The sequence below is a fragment of the Stegostoma tigrinum genome, chromosome 26 (assembly GCF_030684315.1).
Source record: "Stegostoma tigrinum isolate sSteTig4 chromosome 26, sSteTig4.hap1, whole genome shotgun sequence".
NCBI lineage: Eukaryota > Metazoa > Chordata > Chondrichthyes > Orectolobiformes > Stegostomatidae > Stegostoma > Stegostoma tigrinum.
In genome coordinates, this window is record NC_081379.1 from 44,533,656 (window position 1) to 44,554,113 (window position 20,458).

A 20,458-nucleotide genomic window follows, 5' to 3' on the forward strand; every position below is an offset into this window, starting at 1 on the left:
TGTGGATAGTTGACATGTCACTTCATCATTGCAATTGTTGGGCTTTTCTTCTTTCCCTCTCTTCAGACACCTTTACTAACCAAAGATGTTAAAGAAAATTGGGAAAAGGTAGGCAGACAGAATCAGGACACATATCAGCTACATTTCATTAAATAGCAGAATAGGATGAGGGAACAAATTATCTACTTCTGTTTGATGTTCTTAACACAAACAGACAGTTCCATGTCTCATGCTGATGTCACCACAGGACCAAAAAGGCAACCTTGTAAAACTAGACAGCAAAATCTTAACTCTTGGGATGAATGGTGTGTAAAATATATCATGTTGGAATTCGAGTTGTTTTCAGAGTATATGGATGTGGGTTAGTCTGTGAAGAGTCAGGAAAACTGTCCAAAATGCACCAGTTCGAGAAGGTATATGACTGCAAACAAGGGCAATGTTAATGGAATGAGATGTTTATGCTTGCAGGTTTTTGATAGGCAGCATAAGAAACAATAAGCTATTGGATTTGTTCTCAGTTCAGTTCAGACACCAACAGAGCTTTAGTTGAGAGGAACAATGAATTGAGTTCAGAAACAAGATTTTAGGATTTTTTTAGTTTATCTCATAGCAGGGGTCTGCTTAATTCAGTTAGGTTCAAAGGAAACTAAATCATTGCAGCTGCAGTGTTTTCTCTAGCTTGCATAATTTCCAAAATCATGGAAGTTTGGCATAGAAATCTTCAAACTGTTAGAATTTAAAACATTTAGGCAATCTGAATTGTAAAGATTTATGTCATCAAACTCAAAGAAGAATCAAAAAATTATTTGTACAATTCAGGTAATAGAATGGAAGGAGTCAGTTAATTAGAAATTTAAACAATGAGATAGGAGTATCATTTCTCTGGATTCTAATCTCCAGTGGAGTTGGGAAACAAGTTGAAACTTAATCTTAATGGTGTGTTAAAATCTTTCTAACTAATACATATAAATAGAAGGGAGAGGATAGGCCTAGTGGTATTATCGCTGGACTGCTAATCCAGAGACCTTGATAATGCTCTGGAGACCCGGGTTCAAATCCCACCACAACAGATGGTAGAATCTGAATTCAATAAATATCTGGAATTAAGAGTCTAATGATGACTGTGAATCCATTGTCGATTGTCAGGGGAAAAGCCCATCTGGTTCACTAATGTCCTTCAGGGAGAGAAACTGCTGTCCTTACCTGGTCTGGCCTACATGTGACTCCAGACCCATGTAGTTGACTCTTAACTGTAATAGGAGTTGGGCAAAACGTGCTGCCTAACCAGCAAAGCCCTCAGCCCCAAATAATTTTTTTTAAAAAAGCATGGTTTGCTTGTTTTCTCGCTTTTGCATAATAAGCTTATTTTCTGATATAAAGAACAAGCAATCCCATGTGAATATGTTTCAATGGCCAAACACTACATTAACTAAACAAAAACAATCCATCAAACCAGGTTTCATTCAGGAATCATTCCGTAATACCATCTGCTGATATCATAACACTATACCCACTCATATCTTGAAATAATATATTTCAGAAAGTTCAACATGTCAGAATTAAAGTTGATTGTCATGCTTCATGCAGGCAAGGGAACTACAATACCCAAAGACAAAACACTCAGTAGTTCAGTGAATGGTAATGCTAAAATGAACAGAAAAGAATATCATCTGGCATTCACTGCACATAGTCAAGCAGAAGTAATTCACATCTCCATCAAATCCTATCTGCAACCCTGAAGAAAACACATTGCCCAAATAAGACCAGGCAGTCTCAGTGCAACTGTTTTTTAAACTTCAGAATTTTCACCCATTCTCTTCTGAAGATGCTCGTGGCACACAGTTCCATATGTGCCAACTGCTCTTCAATGCCCCATTAACTCATGCACTGGGCTAAACAGTCCATTTTGGAAGGTTAGTAAACTACAAGGACATCACCAGTACACACTTCTGACTGTAAACTGGTGAAATCAGTCAAAAGCGAAAATGTCCACTTTCTATCCTTGGGCTCAGAAACAAACTGCCTCAGCTGACATCAGATAACGCTGTATAGTCGAAGAATCAATTCTGGGACTTTCCTAGGTTGCACGTGGACTTTGCTTTTAAAATTTCCAGATAAGTTGACAATATGATAAAGACTGATTTACGAAAGGTTTTCAGGCATTCCGGCATCATTCCAAATTATTGCAGTGATGTGTTCTGTAACAACATCTCTCACATTATGATTTCAGTGAAGTACAGAGAGTCAATTGCCCAATACCATTCATCTCCCATCAAGTATGCTCGCAGGAGTTTCATCTCCGACTTGTGAACTCTGCCAACAGATCAGCCCTCACCATCACTTCAATTAGCTCCCTTCAGAATATTTGTTCACTTGTGAACAGAGGCCATGACCATCAGTGAATTTACTGTGCACGACTGCATCAAATTCTAGGTCTTGAAAGAAACATAACTGAGGGGTGAGGACTTTTTACCCCTTAATGAAACCTGTCTAAACCATTCCACTACTTGTCCATCAAGTCTGTCATGGTAACAGAATGTGGCATTCATCAACAGACAACACTTGGTCTGAATCCTTTCCTCTCTTTTTTTTGCAGCAGAGAGCGGCGGGAGCCGGACAGACGTGAGGTCAGAGCAGAGAGGCAGTTGGGAAGGTAAGTGAGTGCTATTTACGTAGGTGTGTTCTTGACTGCAAGTCCTACATGGTAGGGCCTCCCTCCCATCCTCCTTCTCTAACCTACTTAAGAGTCCACAGACTCACAGCAAAAACAAGGGTTGAGGGAAGTGCCTGGTGAGTAAAATGCAAGTCTTTGGCTCAGGAGTTTTCGGCAAAGACGCTCAGTGAAGAGATTACACCACTGTTGAAGAGGTGAACACATGACTGCCAAGCTGATTCAGTGTGTTGCGTGCATGATGTGGGAGGTCAGGGACACCGATGATGTTTCTGGCTCCTAGAGCTGTGGAAAGTGTGTACACATTCAGCTTCTGAAGGAGGTTGTTGCAGTACTGAAGAAAGAACTAGATGACCTCAGGCTCATCCGAGAGAACAAGAATTTTCTGGACAGGACCTTCAGCCAGGTCATTACACCGAGGATGCCAGAAGACAGAAGGGGGATGTCGATGAGGAAGGAAGATATGAATGAAGTACAAGAGACCCCAGGAGAAGCACCTATTGTAAACAGTTTGACTCTCTTGGAAGCTGTCGAGACAGACGACACTGCCAGTCCGAGAGGCGGACAGGTCTGTGGTCAAAAATTGGTGTAGAAGCAGAGCTGAGGAGTCAGACATCACGGAGAGCTGTGGTAATAGGGGACTCCATAGTGAGAGGGACTTAAAGGGGTTTCTGCGGCAACAGGCGGGATTTGAGGATGGTGTGTTGCCTTCCTGGTGCCAGGATCCAGGACATCACTGATAAGACTGCAGGGAATACTCAAGGACGAAGGTAAAGACCCAGAGGTGGTGGTGCATGTCGGCACTAATGACATCGGGAAGAAAAGGAGGAGCATTCTACAGCGGGACTTCAGAGAACTTGGAAGAAGGCTGAAAAGCAGGACTTCCAGGGTGGTTATCGCTGGTTTGCTTTCAGTTCCTTGGGCTGGAGAGGGCAGGAACAGGGAAATAATGGACTTAGAACATGTGGCTGAGGGACTGGTGCTGGAAGCAAGGATTTAAATTCTTGGATCACTGGGGTATGTTTTGGGGTAAGCATAAATTGTACAAGAGGAACGGTTTGCATTTTAATAGGTGGGGGACCAGCATTCTGGCAGGCAGGTTTGCCACTGCAACACAGGTGTGTTTAAACTAAGTAGTGGGGGGGGGGGGGGGGGGGGGGGGGGGCAAACTGGAAATTTAAGAATGAAGTTAAAGGGAAAGTGAGAATAAGAGAACTTAAGAAAGACAACAGAATCAATGGACCAGAAAACTCAAGAAGGGATCGCACAGTGTGGCCAAGTGAAATAGGGATTGATAGAAAGGGTGAGGGAAGAAACAAATTAAAAATATTATATGAGAAATAAGGTGGATGAGCTTGATGCTCAGTTGGAAATTGGCAAGTACAATGTTGTGGAGAAAACTGAGATGTGGCTTCAAGTGGACAGGGCCTGGAAAATGAATATTCAAGGCTATACGTGCTATCAAAAGGACAGACTGATGGGCAGAGCGGGTGGGGCGGCCCTGTTGGTGAGGTATGATATTCCGTCCCTTGCGAGGGGAGACAGAGAATCAGGAGATGTAGAGTCAGTATGGATGGAGCTGAGAAATTCTAAGGGTACAAAGACCCTAATGGGAGTTATCTACAGGCCCCCAGAGAGTAGTCAGGATGTAGGGTGCAGGTTGAATCAAGAGGTGAAATTGGCCTGTCGCAAAGGTATCACTACAGTTTTTATGGGAGATTTCAACAAGCATGTAGACTGGGAGAATCAGGATGGTACTGGACCCCAAGAAAGGGTGTTTGTGGAGTGCCTCTGAGATGGATTCTTAGAACAGCTTGTACTGGAGCCTACCAGGGAGGAGACAATTCTGGATCTGGTGTTGTGCAACAAACCGGATTTGATCAGGGACCTCAAAGGAGCCATTAGGAGGTAGTGACCATAATATGATGAATTTTAATCTGAAGTTTGAGAGGGAGAAGGGAGAATCGGAAGTGTCAGTATTGCAGTTGAATAAGGGAACTATGGAGCTATGAGGGAGGAGCTGGCCAAAGTTCAATGGTACGATACCCTAGCAGGAATGGCAGTGGAACAATGGCAGGTATTTTTGGATATAATGCAGAAGGTGCAGGATCAGTTCATTCCAAAGAGGAAGAAAGATCCTAAGGGGAGGCAGGGGCGGCCGTGGCTGACAAAGGAAGTTAAGAACTGTATAAAGATAAAAGAGAAGTATAACATAGCAAAGATGAGTGGGAAGCTGGAGGACTGGGAAGCTTTTAAAGAGCAACAGTGGATAATTAAAAAGGCAATACACAGAGAAAAAATGAGATATGAAGGAAAACTGGCCAAAAATATAAAGGAGGATAGTAAAAGCTTTTTTAGGTATGTAAAAAGAAAAAAAAATGGTTAAGACTAAAATTGGGCCCTTGAAGTCAGAAACAGGTGAATTTATTATGGGGAACAAAGAAATATAGAAGAGTTGAATAGGTACTTTGGATCTGTCTTCACTAGGGAAGACACAAGCAATCTCTCAGATGCAATAGTGGCTGAAGGACCTCGGGTAATGGACGAACTGAAGGGAATTTATATTCGGCAGGAAATGGTGTTGGATAGACTGTTAGGTCTGAAGGCGGATAAGTCCCCGGGACCTGATGGTCTGCATCCCAGGGTACTTAAGGGGGTGGCTCTAGAAATTGTGGATGCATTGGTAATCATTTTCCAAGGTTGTATAGATTCAGGATCGGTTCCTGCAGACTGGAGGGTGGCTAATGTTGTCCCACTTTTCAAGAAAGTAGGGAGAGAGAAAACAGGAAATAATAGGCCGGTTAGCCTGACATCAGTGGTAGGAAAGATGCTGGAGTCAATTATAAAAGATGAAATTACGACTTGTTTGGATAGCAGTAACAGGATAGGTCAGAGTCAGCATGGATTTGTGGAGGGGAAATCGTGTTTGACTAATCTTCTGGAATTTTTTGACGATGTATCTGTGAAGATGGACAAGGGAGAACCAGTGGATGTAGTGTACCTGGACTTTCAGAAAGCCTTTGATAAAGTACCGCATAGGAGATTGGTGAGCAAAATTAGGGCACATGGTATTGGGGGCAAAATACTGACTTGGATTGAAAATTGGCTGGCTGACAGGAAGCAAAGACTAATGATAAATGGGTCCCTTTCCGAATGGCAGGCGGTGACCAGTGGGGTACCACAAGGTTCGGTGCTGGGACCGCAGCTATTTACAATATACATTAATGATATAGACGAAGGCATTAAAAGTAATATTAGCAAATTTGCTGATGACACAAAGCTGGGTGGCAGTGTGAAATGTGAGGAGGATGTTATGAGAATACAGGGTGACTTGGGCAGGCTAGGTGAGTGGACGGATGCATGGCAGATGCAGTTTAATGTGGATAAATGTGTAGTTATCCACTTTGGTGGCAAGAACAGGAAGGCAGATTACTATCTCAATGGAGTCAAGTTAGGTAAAGGGGAAGTACAACGAGATCCAGGTGTTCTTGTACATCAGTCAATGAAAGCAAGCATGCAAGTAACAGCAGGCCGTGAAGAAAGCTAATAGCATGCTGGCCTTCATCACAAGAGGAATTGAGTATAGGAGCAAAGAGGTCCTTCTGCAGCTGTACAGGGCCCTGGTGAGACCACACCTGGAGTACTGTGTGCAGTTTCGGTCTCTAAATTTCAGGAAGGACATTCTTGCTATTGAGGGAGTGCAGCATAGGTTCACGAGGTCAATTCCCAGAATGGCAGGACTATCATATGTTGAAAGATTGGAGCGACTGGGCTTGTATACACTTGAGTTTAGAAGGATGAGAGGGGATCTGATTGAGACGTATAAGACTATTAAGGGATTGGACACTCTGGAGGCAGGAAGCATGTTTCCGCTGATGGGTGAGTCCAGAACCAGAGGACAAAGTTTAAAAATAAGGGGTAGGCCATTTAGAACAGAGTTGAGGAAAAACTTCTTCACCCAGGAGAGTGGTGAATATATGGAATGCTCTGCCCCAGAAGGCAGTGGAGGCCAACTCTCTGGATACTTTCAAGAAAGAGATGGATAGAGCTCTTAAAGATAGTGGAATCAAGGGTAATGGGGATAAGGCAGGAGCAGGATACTGATTGCGGATGATCAGCCATGATCATAATGAATGGTGGTGCTGGCTCGAAGGGCCAAATGGCCTACTCCAGCACCTATTGTCCATTGTCTTTCTTTCCTGCACCTAATATTGTTCCAGCCCTCCCAGCAGTCATTCAAAATCTCTATTGCCTTTCTAAGTATGATTATTTTTAAAAGTATGTTCACTGCTTTTCCTTTCTTAGCCTCTAACTCAAATGACTTCTCATTCTCAGTGGTTTCAAACTCCATTTCAGCTCATATGTTCTCTCTCTTCCTCCCCCACCACTTCACCCCCAATGCAAAGTTCACTACCCTCTTATCCTGTCAAAATCTCTCCCCCCTCTCAACTTGCTATTTCACGTGGTATTGACGGTCATACGGTACCACTCATAGATAAGACCACCTTTAATCATTCATGCATTACTTTCTACTCAACCCCTTTCTACAGCTCAACCTTGTTCTGTTTTGGTAAAGCTGCTCAATATTCCAGGATCATTCTGGAAGGCAAAGATAACCATTGGCTTCTTTTCCTGCACATTGGCTTCTTAAATCTTCCTCACCTCCATAATAAATAAGGAGTTTGTAGACAGTTTACCATTAATATCCAGAACATCTAACTAATTGACTCTGCTGTGTCCTCCCCTTCCACTAGGTCAAGCTTCCTCGAAGGATCCCTCATTCCAAATTCTAAACTTGCATATTTCTGTCGTTTCTGCCCTATCTCTCATTAAGATAGACAAGTGCTGGGTTATAATTAATTAAAGACTGAAATCATATACAAGGAGAGTCAGGAACCCCAGCCCCACAACTGGAGCTATATTTTCAAAATTCCCAGTGCAGTTCCCTTCAGCACAAAGGGGATTCCTGTACAGGCTGTTGCTGCATACTCTCCACCTCCTCACCCTCATTCACCATACGGACACCATGGCATTCTCTCCAACCCTGTGAGGGTGGCAGGGCCCCAGTTGAAGACTCTCTACAGCACAGTTCTCACTGTTACAATCAGGGATTCATTCAGGACAGTTTGGCAGTCAACGCAACAGTAAAGAACAATGCATTCGAAACTTGGGAAAATGAGAGGCAGACAGAAAAAGAAAGGGATATCTGATAATAAACAAAAATGCAGTGGGATTACTAGCTGAAATAAAATAAAAGCATGTGCTCAAAGCCTGACAATTACAGTTTCAGAAGATATACTGGAATTGAAGTGGCCATAATTTGCACATTACCCGAAGGGGAAAGAGAAGCATACACAGCAACAAACAACGTGCAGTGTATAAAAATTTTCTTTTTGGATTCAGATTTCAAAGCAAAGACAGATGGATGTGGGCTGCTTCTGTCAAAAAAAAGGCCAGAAAGTCGATTTCGAATTTTTACTTAAAACATCAGTTCCAATGAAGCCTGTGACTGCAATACAGTGCCTTGGAGAGGGAACCCCTGCAGTGTTAACTGATAAAATGTTTATAATTGTTGGAAAGCAAAACACAAAGAAACTGGAAAGCATCAGTTACTTAAAGGTTTAAAGGGATTAAGTGTCTAAAATAGATGGTGTTAGGAAATAGATTGAAACTTTGATGTGTTTTTGATGCTTATTTTAACAACCTTCTGTACTCTATCTAGTTTATTTTTCTTTCGTGAAAGAATGTCAATGGCCTTGTGTGAATATATTTCTATGAATAATGCCATACTAATTAACTACAAAAGTTAAATATATAAGCTATGAAGTCACATGGCTGTCACACTTTATATTTACCATTTTCAGATACTTCCACTGACTACTGGACTTCACTTCTTACACAGAATATCCATATTCATGCTGTGGTATTAAACAATACATTGAATATGCCATAAAAAAAAGGAATTGCTTGAAATCTAAAATTGATCTAGAATGACTAACAGTACATAGAAAGTTGACTTACCAATCCCATGTTTCTCCATTAAGGTGATGAGTTCTGCCTCAGTCAGATAGTCAGGTGGATTAGTTTGTTTTTCTAACAACTTAACCTCATCTACATTAAATACATCTCCCCTCTCACAGATTGGAAGGGTTTCCTCCTCTGCCAGGCTCTGCCATGGCATCACTGCTGTGTAACCTGGCGTGGGACAACAAAATTACTTATAGACAACATATCCAGAAACACTAGTCAAGCAGGTTTCTCTAACTTATCCATTACATATCTTTACTAACACTCATCCACATTTAACAACTGGCTTCTCCACAAACAAATACTTTGAGGAACAAAAACAAAAATCAGCCAAATAAATCAATAACAAAAACTTCTGGAGTTATACAGCACTTTTCTCCCAGTTAAAAGTTCTTTAATAAAATCCTATTTCACTTCCAAAGTTAACTTAATTAAGTTTTGAAAAAGCCCTAAAAGCTCAGTAATTGGTAACTTCTAAAGATTTTGTCAGTGTTACAATTCAAAATAACTCATTCCTAGCTAGTGGTATAATGGCATACAACAATGGAGATAACCCACTGTACAACATGAATTAAAATTAAAAATATAAAATCAAACAACTATATATACACGTTTGGTCAAATTGTACATGCAAATTTCTACATTCACACATACAATATAAAATGTCTAGGTCAACCGGAATAACACCATTCCCAGCACACTGTACAACTACGGCAGTGTCACCTGTGACAAGAAGGTGTAGCTGCAGTGTTTAATTTATGAAGGACTCTCTTATGTATTCCCTCCCAATTGAGTTGATGTGCAAAGTTGGGAGGGAGGCTCCCATTCTTACCAGGTGAAATCAGAGTTTTTCCCACACATGTAAAATGTTCCATATTGATGCTGAACGTAACGGTGGTTTGGAGATACTTGCAGTCGTGGCTAATTGTAGCGATGAAGTGCCTAGTGATGTACTCATATAACCTCCAGCCATCACTACCTGAAATAATAGATAATGAAATACTATCTTACACGAAAGCTGGCACCCATCGACAGAAACAGTGAATAAAGTCCATTCAAATCTTTCCTATATGTCAGCTGAATCGCTCTGCGTCTTTGATACATGCACAAAGTTATTCTAAATCTAAACTGCTCCTTAAAATTATTAACAGATTATTTCTTCAAAAGTTAGTCAAGAAAGAAAAACACAATATGGTATTGAATTATATTTATACGTGTGATTAAAAAGCTACAACTGACTAAGTGAAATTTAATTTCAACTTGATGAAATGTTTTTCACAGATATGGTGGAGATTGCTTTCTACAATTCCATCTGAAAAACATTCAGCTCTGCAATAAAAACAAAAACGGAGAGATTGTTGGAAAAAACACTCAACAGGTCTTGGCAGCATCTGCGGACAGAAATCAGAGTTAATGTTTCAAGTTCGGTGATCTTTCTTCAGAACATGGCTCAGTAAGTTTCCCATGCTCTGAATGTCAAATTTGTTTAAACAAAAACTCTGCGATATTTTGTTGTTTTCATTAACTCAAAGAATTACCAAGCAGCTATTGCATGCTACACAAATCAGGAACTGTTTTCAAATAAAACAAGGTGGCAGTAGGTACCTGATCCATCAGTAACCCTTTGTTATAAAGTATATGACATCTCAAAATCATTGCTTAGAAGCAAAATACAGTACTAAGCAAACCTGGCAGTTATTGCATCTTAATTTTAATAATTTAAAGGGAAGTGGAAAGACGATCAATCATGGAACCAAACTACATCAAAAACCTAGAATATGAATTTCAGAAGGGTCCCCACAAGGTTTGAACATCTGTTTATGCTCTAGTACAAATCACAGAAGTATTGTAGTTGCATAACAACTCCAATATTTGACTAATAATGTCAAGGCCTGGACTAATAATCCTGATATATGGGTACAGATCCCACCACAGCAGCTGTTGAAACTAAGTGCAATTAACTATATAAAAAGCTTCAGAAAAATGTCTGCATTAATACTGTTGAGCATGAATCTACCAGAGTGATTTAAAAAACCATAAATGATTCATTAATATTCTTGAGCGAAGGGGTGCCACATTTAGCCTGCATGCAACTCCAGACCTACAGCAATGTAGCTGACCAGTAATTCTGTTCTCAAGTGGCCCAGCAGGCTGTTGTATTAAAACTGTATCAAGCCAGAGTAAAAAAAAACTTTAATAAGAGCAAAACCAGTCTAGGCATTACATTTAGACATAACCAAGGTTTTGGAGTAGATCTGTAGCTCGGGTTGTGGGTGTTGAGGTTGGTTGGCTCACTGAGCTGGTTTGTTGTTCCACAGATGTTTTGTTAACATGCTTGGTAACACCCTCAGTGCAGTGTGTTTTCCTGCCTGGTTTTTAAACTCTGGGGTCCGTTGCAATGGACTACCTCACTTCCAGGTTTCCTCCATAGTGGAATGTATTTGGGGTCGAGTTCAATGTGTTTATTAATAGCATGCTTCGTGAAGTGCCACACTTTCAAGAATTCACGTGCTTGTCTCTGCCTAGTTTGTCACAGGATCTTGGTGTTGTCCCAGTCGAAGTTGTGCTTCTCCTTGTGGATTGAGATGAGTGAGTATTGGTCATGTCTTTTTGTAGCCAGCTGGTGTTCATGTACTCTTGTTGTTAGTTTCCTTCCTGTTTATCCGATGTAGTGTTTCTTGCAGTCTCTGTAGGGGATCTTGTAGATCACATTAGTCCTGTCAATGGCTGGGAGTGTGTCTTTAGTTCAGGTGAGCACTTGTTGTAGGGTTGATGTGGGCTTGTGTGTCACCCTGATGCCCAGCAGTCGTAAAAGTCTTGTGGTGAGTTCTGACGTGTTCCTGATGTAGTAGGGTAGTGTGATGCGTGTGTTGGGGCGTGCAGAATCTTTCTGATGCTGTTCCTGTCGGCATCTACTGACCCACTTCTTTGGATATCCATTATCCATGAACATTTGGAAGAGGTATTCCTCCTCGTCTTGGTGTAGTTCCATGTTGCTGCAGTGTGTTGTTGCCCTTTCAGATAGTGTTCGCACGCAGCTTCGTGTGTGTGTGCTGGGATGGTTACTGTTGAAGTTCAATACCTGGTCTGTGTGTGGCTTTTCGGTGTACTTTTGTTTGCAGTTCCCCATTTGTCTTGCGCTCTACCATGATGTCCGGGAATGGGAGGTGTTTGTCCTCTCCTCCTCCTCTGGTGAATTTTATTCCAGTGAGGCTGTTGTTTATGAGTTTGTGTGTCTCCTCTAATTTGGTCCGTTTAATGATGACAAAGGTGTCATCAATGTAGCGCATCCACAGTTTAGACAGGATTTGCGGAAAGGCAGTCTTTTCCAGTCTTTGCATCACTGCTTCTGCAATGAGTCCAGAAATAGGCGATCCCATGGGTGTCCTGCAGATTTGCTCGTATGTTTGGCCGTTGAAGGTGAAGTGGGTGGCCAGGCAGAGATCCAGTAATTTAAGCATGTTGTCCTAGAGTACATGAACACCAACTGGCTACAAAAAGACACGACCAATACGCACTCATCTCAATCCACATGGAAAAGGAGAACGACCACTTTGACTGGGACAACACCAAGATCCTGGGACAGGCTAAGCAGAGACAAGCACAAGAATTCCTGGAAGCACGGCACTCCACGAAACATGCTATTAATAAACACATTGAACTCGACCCCATACACATTCCACTATGGAGGAAAGTGAAGTGAGGCAATCCATCGCAACGGACTGCACAGTTTAAAAACCAGGCCGGAAAACAAACCAACGCGCCAGAGGCTGCACTGAAGATGGTACCAAGCACGGTAACAAAATGTCTGTGGAACAACAAACCAGCTCAGCGAGCAAACCAACCTCAACACCCACAACCCGAGCTACAGATCTACTCCAAATACCTTACAGACCTATGGGTGCAACATGCTCAAACTGGCAAGGAAATGGGAAAACTACGCCAAACAAGAGCACGCAACCCGCGAACAATTCTACTTCCTACATAGATACCTCAGGAACCAGGTTTTACCATGCAGTGTGAAGTACAATCCACCCATCAACAACCCAAAAGCCCGGAAAACAGCAGAACAAAATGGACAAAAGATGGTAAGGGTAATGATAAACGATGCATACAAACAGCTCCACAAATACAATAGAGAAATTACGCACCAAAAAACGTCATTCCAGGAAGCTACCAATCAAGACTGAAAATCAACATGGAACGAGCCATTAACATCAGCCAACAGACCACAAGAGCCAAGAAAAGATAGACCCTGCAATACAAGCTAACCACCCTTACCCACAAAAATGACAACAACAGAACTGACACATGGATAAGGAACTTCTCCGACAGGAAACTGACAGGCAGGGACAAAGCCATTCTCACCCAGGGACTGAATTACAACTACAGACATGCCAACAAAACAGAATGGCTAGCTACACTGGAAGCTCAAGACCAATAATATCAACAAAGAAACACAACAAACTATAAGACAGACAGTAGTCCCGACACAGACAAGAAAGAGGGAACTCAACACCCTCAACACACAGGAAAGACAAGCCCTGGACAGATTAAAGAAGGACAAGAACATCACCATACTACCTGCAGATAAACAGCACATGACAGTAATAATGAATAAAAAGGAATGCAACTGCAAAGCACAAGCACTGCTCGCCAACCAGAATACATACCGACCAGGACAAACTGACCCGACACCACAACTAGGCAACAAAATCCTATACACTCTACAAAGACTTAAACAAACAGTACAGATCAATTAAGCAGACTTCTTAAGAATGAAACCTGAAGGAACCAACACACCCCGATTCTCCAGCTTCCCTAAAGTGCACAAGCCGGAAGTCCCCCTCAGACCCATTATCTCCCTACCTGGCACTCCATCACACAGGTAAGCCAGAGAACTACAAAGAAGACTCAAGCACCTAGTCAACTAATCACCCCGTTCCATCCAATCAGCCCAAGAATTCCTCACCTCCAACAAAGACATAAAGATAGAAGGCGAAGAGACTATTAAATCGTTTTATGTCACCGTCCAATTCAAATCAGTAGACATACCACTTGCAAGGGAAACAATGACAAATCTACTTGAATAAGAACACGACCCCAGTGAAACCATCTCCAAGGACATGCTTAAACTACTGGACCTATGCCTGACCACCCAATTCACCTTCAACAGCAAAACATACAAGCAGATCAACAGGACACCCATGGAATTGCCTATCTCCGGTTTCATTACAGAAGCAGTGATGCAAAGATTGGAAAGGACTGCCTTTCCGCAAATCCTATCTAAACTATGGATACGTTACGTAGACGAAACCTTCGTCATCATTAACTGGACCAAATTAGAAGAGACCACAAACTCATAAACAACAGCCTCACCAGAATAAAATTCACCAGAGGAGGAAGAGAAGAACAAACAACTCCCATTCCTGGACGTCATGGTAAGAGCGCTAGACAAATGGGGACTGCAAATGAAACTACACCAAAAAGCCACACACACAGACCAGGTATTGGACTTCAATAGTAACTATCCCAGCACACAAACGAAGCTGTGTGCGAAACACAATTTAAAAGGGCAACAACATGGAACTACACCAGGAGGAGGAATACCTCTTCCAAATCTTCAAGGATAATGGATGTCCAAAGAATTGGGTCAGGAGATCCCCTAAAGGAACAGCATCAGAAAGGTTCTACATGCCCCAACACATGCATCACACTACCCTACATCAGGAACACGTCAGAACTTGCCACAATACTTCTACGACCGCTGGGTATCAGAGAGGCAGACAAGCCCAAATCAACCCTATGACAAGTGCTCACCTGAACTAAAGACCCACTCCCAGCCATGGACAGGACTAATGTCATCTACAAGATCCCCCGCAGAGAATGCGAGAACAGGAAGGAAACTAATCTCCATGGACAAGGAGAAGTACGATTTCGACTGGGAAAACACCAAGATCCTGGGACTGGCTAGGCAGAGACAAGCACAAGAATTCCTGGAAGCATGGCACTCCACGAAGCAGGCTATTAACAAACACACTGAACTCGACCCCATATACATTCCACTACGGCGGAAACCCGCAAGTGAGGCAATCCATCGCAATGGACCCCAGATTTTAAAAATCCAGGCAGAAAAACACAGAGGCTGCAGTGAGGATGTTACCAAGCACGGTAACAAAACATCTGCGGAACAACAAACCAGCTTCGTGAGCCAACCAACCTCAACACCCTCAAAAACAAAGGTCAGTCAACACTCGTGAAGTCCTCAACATCCTAATGTGAGAGAACTTGTGCCAGAGTTGGGAAAACTGTCCTACAGATTAGTCAAAGAGCTGCCTGACAGAGTCAATACAAAATAACACTTGCCAAGGCACGTACCAATCCATGATCCATATTACCAAGAGAAGAAAAAGGGAAGCAGGTGCATTGGCATACCATCAGCTGTAAGTTCTCCTCCAAATCTCTCACAAATCTGATTGGAGCTGTATCGCTGTATTAAAATGTCAGAACTCTTGTAACAGCGCTGGATTTATACATACCACAAGGACTACAGCAATTCAAGTTCCCCTACCATCTTTCTAAACTCCACTGAATCCAGACCCAGAGTCCTCAACCATTCCTCATGTGACAATTTCTTCATCCTGGAATCATTCTCGTGAACTTCCTCTGGACCCCTTCCAATGTCAGTATATCCTTCCTTAGATATGGGGCATGAAACTACTCACAATATTCTGACCAGAGCCTTATACAGCCTCAGCCTCAGCTGTACACCCCTGTTGTTTTATATCAGTCCTCTCAAAATTAATCATAACATTGCATTTTCCTTCTTAATTGCTAACTAAATTTGCACATTAACCTTAAAAGAATCCAGAATTGGGACTCTTAAATCCCCTTGTTCTTCACATTTCTAAAGCCCTTCCCCAGTTACAAAGTAGTCTACACCTCTGTTTTTCTGATCAAAGTACATATTAAAATGTCAGAACTCTTGTAACAGCGCTGGATTTATACATACCACAAGGACTACAGCAATTCAAGTTCCCCTACCATCTTTCTAAACTCCAGTGAATCCAGACCCACTTTCCCACAGTGTATTCCATCTGCCACTTCTCTCCTAGCCTATCTTTCTGTCATCTGCAAACTTAGCAACAATGCCCTTTGTTCCTTATAGGTGGCAACAAAGGGAATTTGTATTTTAGCCATTTTAAAACTCTGATATCCTTTTTGCATCCATGGCACAATAAGTAAAGTTTTAAACAGGTTCATCATTGCTCTCAGATTTTATCTTCCAAACCACTTGACTGGATCTTTTTTAATCTGATCCTATCAATCTAAAATTCTGCTTTTAATTTTCTGTGAATCTGTAACTCAAATGGTTTTGCTCTTCAACAGCACTGGGTCTCGTTCCATTCAAAGTACAATACAGTCGTTTCTGATGTATGTGACCGTTCCATTATCTTGTGATCTCACGTTATAAGAAAATCACGCAATAGCCATGCCATTTAAAGAAATAGGACTGGAATCGCGTTATGGTCTGTAAGGTAAGTTTGCATTCTACAAACAGCAGTCCAAATTCTTCACAGAACATAGAACATATAACAGTGCAGCACTGTACAGGCCCTCCGGCCCACTCTGTTGTGCCGAACTTTTACCCTAATCCTAAATTCTATCTAACCTCCACCCCTACCTTATACTATCATCCATATGCCTATCTAATAGCTGCTTAAATGCCCCTAATGAGGCCGACTCCACAACCCTCTCTGGCAATGCATTCCACTCCCCGACCACTGTCTGAGTAAAAAACCTACCTCTGACGTCTCCCCTATATCTACCTCCACTCACTTTAAAACTATGCCCGCTCGTAATAGCTCCCCCCACCCGTGTTGAAAAAAAATCGTATTGAAGCCAATTCGCATAAAAGAAATACGCATTATAGCAGAACCAACTATAGTGCTGTTTTCACTTTCCACCGAAACAAATTACCTGATACTTACTAACACTGCAGTCAATTTCAACTTCCATAACCCAGCAAGAATGATCCAGGAGACGGGGAGAATTAAGATTATACCGAATGTGTTTGCCAGAATGAGACCACAGTTGCTGCCTGACTTAAGTTATCTCCACCAACTTTAATCATAGAATCACACATTCCCACAATGCAGATAGAGTTATTCAGCCCATTCAGTCTGTACCAACCCTCTGAAGAACATCTAACACAGACCCACCTCACATTACTGTGGCTAATCTGCCTAGTCTTGGCATTCCTGGACACTACAGGGCAATTTTACCATGGTCAATCCATCTAACCTGCACATCTTTGAACCATGGGAGGAAGCCGGAACACCTGGTGAAACACATGCAGAAACAGGGAGAATGTCCAAACTGCACACAGTCACCCAAGGTTGGAATGAAACCTGGGTTCCTGGCAGCGTGAGGTACCAGTGCTAACCACTGAGCCATTGTGCCACCCCAAGTCTAAGTTGATCCCTTCGCTCTTGAAGGGAGCAATGATATGAAACTCCTCAAAGATGCCAATGAAATCAGCTGCGCTCCTATTGCAGGTAAGTGAACTTAATTTAAATTCCATTGATTCTGCAATATAGTTTTTAAAGATGACTCTAGGGAAATATGGTGGGATGCAGTAGAGAAAGCAGAAGAGGCCAAATGAAGAACTGTTGGGTGAATATAAATTATTTAGAGTGGAGATATATAAACTGGTGAAACAAAAAAATAGTATGAAAAGAAACTGACAGCTAATATAAAAGGGAATACTAAAATTTTCTATTGATTTATAAATAAAGGGTAATAAAAGGAATGGGCCAGTTAGGGTCTAGGGACGGTAAGGTGAGTGGATGAGGCATCGTAAATGCAGGTTATGGGTGGAATGCTCTTTGGATGGTCATGCCGAGTCAATGGGCTGTATAGCCTCTTTCTGCACTGTAGTGATTCTAACTGTAATTTACTCAGAATCAATGGGAACAAGGAGAAGGATAGAAACCTGAATTTCTCTTCATCTAGTCGTTCATATGCCAGCACATATTTGTGACTATCAATTCCATCTTGGCGTTTTCTGGTGCTAATGCAGGACGGTGTGGTGGACTTTAATTGTTTTTTAATCTCTTTATTTATCTATAGCATCCTAAAACTGACAGTTGCCATTGTTTTTTACTTGAATATTTTTACTTTATACATTTGCAATCTCTTTAAGCATAATCTCTTATTTTACCTCACCTAGCTCACTCCATTTCTAAAGTCTACTCTAATCCAATCTTGTTTCTAGTTTTGATCCTGAGATTTCAATTCTCATTTGAATTTCAAACCTGTATTGTGATTACATTCAAGGTGCTTACTCACGTATAGCTCATCTACTTAGTTCATTTCATTACTCCGAACCAGAACAAGTGACATTCACTACTTTAAGATAATAAAATGTGAGGCTGGATGAACACAGCAGGCCAAGCAGCATCTCAGGAGCACAGAAGCTGACGTTTCGGGCCTAGACCCTTCATCAGAGAGGCTCTCTGATGAAGGGTCTAGGCCCGAAACGTCAGCCTCTGTGCTCCTGAGATGCCGCTTGGCCTGCTGTGTTCATCCAGCCTCACATTTTATTATCTTGGATTCTCCAGCATCTGCAGTTCCTATTATCTCTGATACACATTCACTACTTTAGAGGCTTTTAGCATACTGCTTGAGGAAGGAAACCTGTCCACATTTATGGGATTCCATTACTTTCCCTTTGTGTCAATAGATTAAATAGATAATGAATATTTCCCAGAACAGTAATTTTGTTATTATCATTCATCATTCTAATTTGGCCGCACATTTCTTCACTTTCTTTCCACAATTTTGAGACATTGACCATTCCAATATGTTTCACTGTACTTCCAACAGAAGGCCCCTGATAACAATCAGGAGTAGGAACTGATGCTAATCTTTAGTCTAAACTTGAATGCTCCGAGCATTTATCATCACTCCAGCTGAGACCAGCTAAGAACAAATTAAAAGCAAAATACTGCAATCTGAAAGATAAACAAAAAGTGCTGGACAAACTGCAGAAGAGTCACTGAGCTGGAGACATTAACTCTCTCCACACATGCTGCCAGAACTGGGTTTCTCCTACGCCTTGCTTTTATTTGAGCACATCCAATATACTTCACAATACAAGTTTACATCTCTTATTGCTTTCTGTGGCTGTCCTGATTTCACAACATCAGCAGCTGTTTTTTTTAATTCACTCATGGAGTATGAGAGTTGCTGGCTGGGCCAGAATTTATTTCCCATCCCAATTACCCTTGTGTTGATGGTGGAGACCTGCTTTTTTGAACCGCTGCAGACCATGTGTTATAAGTAGACTCACAATGCCATTAGGAAGGGAGTTCCAGGATTTTGACCCAGTAACACTGAACGAATAGCAATATATTTCCAAGTCAGGATGGTGAGTGGCTTGGAGGAGAACTTGCAAGTGGTCGTGCTTTTATTATAGAACAAAAAGATGCTAAGAGAAAATGAATTGTGCAAGTGTGATGCAACCAGACCATTTTTCAATGTTTGCAAACTCCTGGAATGTTAACAAAGCAGGACTATTTATCATGTACATTGGGGAAGGGTGTGGAAGAAACAGGTTCATCTTTACAGATTTCACCTGCTTTACATATGATAAAGACCTTCAGCCAGGGCCAGAGATACAATAGTTCTATTAACAGTTCTTTTAATAAGATTGCAAAGAAACCGCACGGACTACATAGCATAATCTGATACTTCATTTTCCACATAACAGCAACATTAGGAGTATCCATGCTTTTACACATCATGAGTCAGTCAGTTAGATGTGAACCATACAGCCATCTTGCTAGGTCATTTCGGAGGGCATTTAGGAGTCAACCAAATTGTTGAGAGTCTAGAATCACACCTAGTCCAGAGTAGGTCAGTACAGCAGTTTCCTTCCCTAAAAGGCATTAATAAACAAGACTGTGTTCCAACAATCAACAGTAGTTTTATGGTCGCCATAATTTTAAGTTTGATTGTAAATAAATTAAAATTCCATTACTTGTCATGGTGGGATTCAGTCCTGGATTCCCAGAACATTACTTGGATCTCTGGATTATAAATCCAGCAACAACAGCTTATCAGGATGGCCGAGTGGTTTAAGACATCTGACTTTGCCTTGCTTTGCCTGGTGAATTTTGGCCCCTTTCCAGGGGCATGGGTTCAAATCCCACTCCTGACAATCTCCTTGGGACGGCCGGTGGCTCAGTGGTTAGCACTGCTGCCTCACAGCATCAGGAACCCAGGTTCAAGTCCAACCTCAGGCAACTGACTGTGTGGAGTTTTCTCATTCTCCCTGCATTTGTGTGGATTTCCGCTGGGTGCTCTGTTTCCTCCCACAGTCCAAAGATGTGCAGGTTGGGTGGATTGGCCATGCTAATTACCCGGTGTTCAGCGATGTGTAGATTAGGTGGGTTACAGGGGAAAGGGCTAGACATGGGTCTGGATGGGATGGTCCTCAGAAGGTCAGTGTGGACTTGCTGGACCGAAGGGCTGTTTCCACACTATAGGGATTTTATGATTCTAATACCATTATGCCACCGCCTACCCTCATTTCCACCAATGATACAAGATCACTAAAAGCAGTCCTGTCCAAACCTTCAGACTTCTGAAATTAAACTCTCGGAATTTTGAGAACAAGGGAATTCCACAAATACTCGCAGCTCAGGCATAAATATTGTCAGGTCTTTGTTTCCACAAGGGATATACTTTGGACAA

General features: G+C 41.9%; 1 protein-coding gene across 2 annotated transcripts in view; it reads right to left on the bottom strand.

Annotated features, from left to right (window-relative positions):
* Nucleotides 1–20,458, bottom strand: part of top3b (DNA topoisomerase III beta) — a 72,673-nt gene that overhangs the window by 16,576 nt on the left and 35,639 nt on the right. For both annotated transcript variants that reach the window (XM_048556545.2, XM_048556546.2), the window contains 2 exons: nucleotides 9,531–9,677; nucleotides 8,693–8,866 (listed from right to left, as the gene is read on the bottom strand). In XM_048556545.2, the coding sequence (XP_048412502.1) occupies nucleotides 8,693–8,866; nucleotides 9,531–9,677 (321 nt within the window). The remainder of the gene's footprint in view (nucleotides 1–8,692; nucleotides 8,867–9,530; nucleotides 9,678–20,458) is intronic.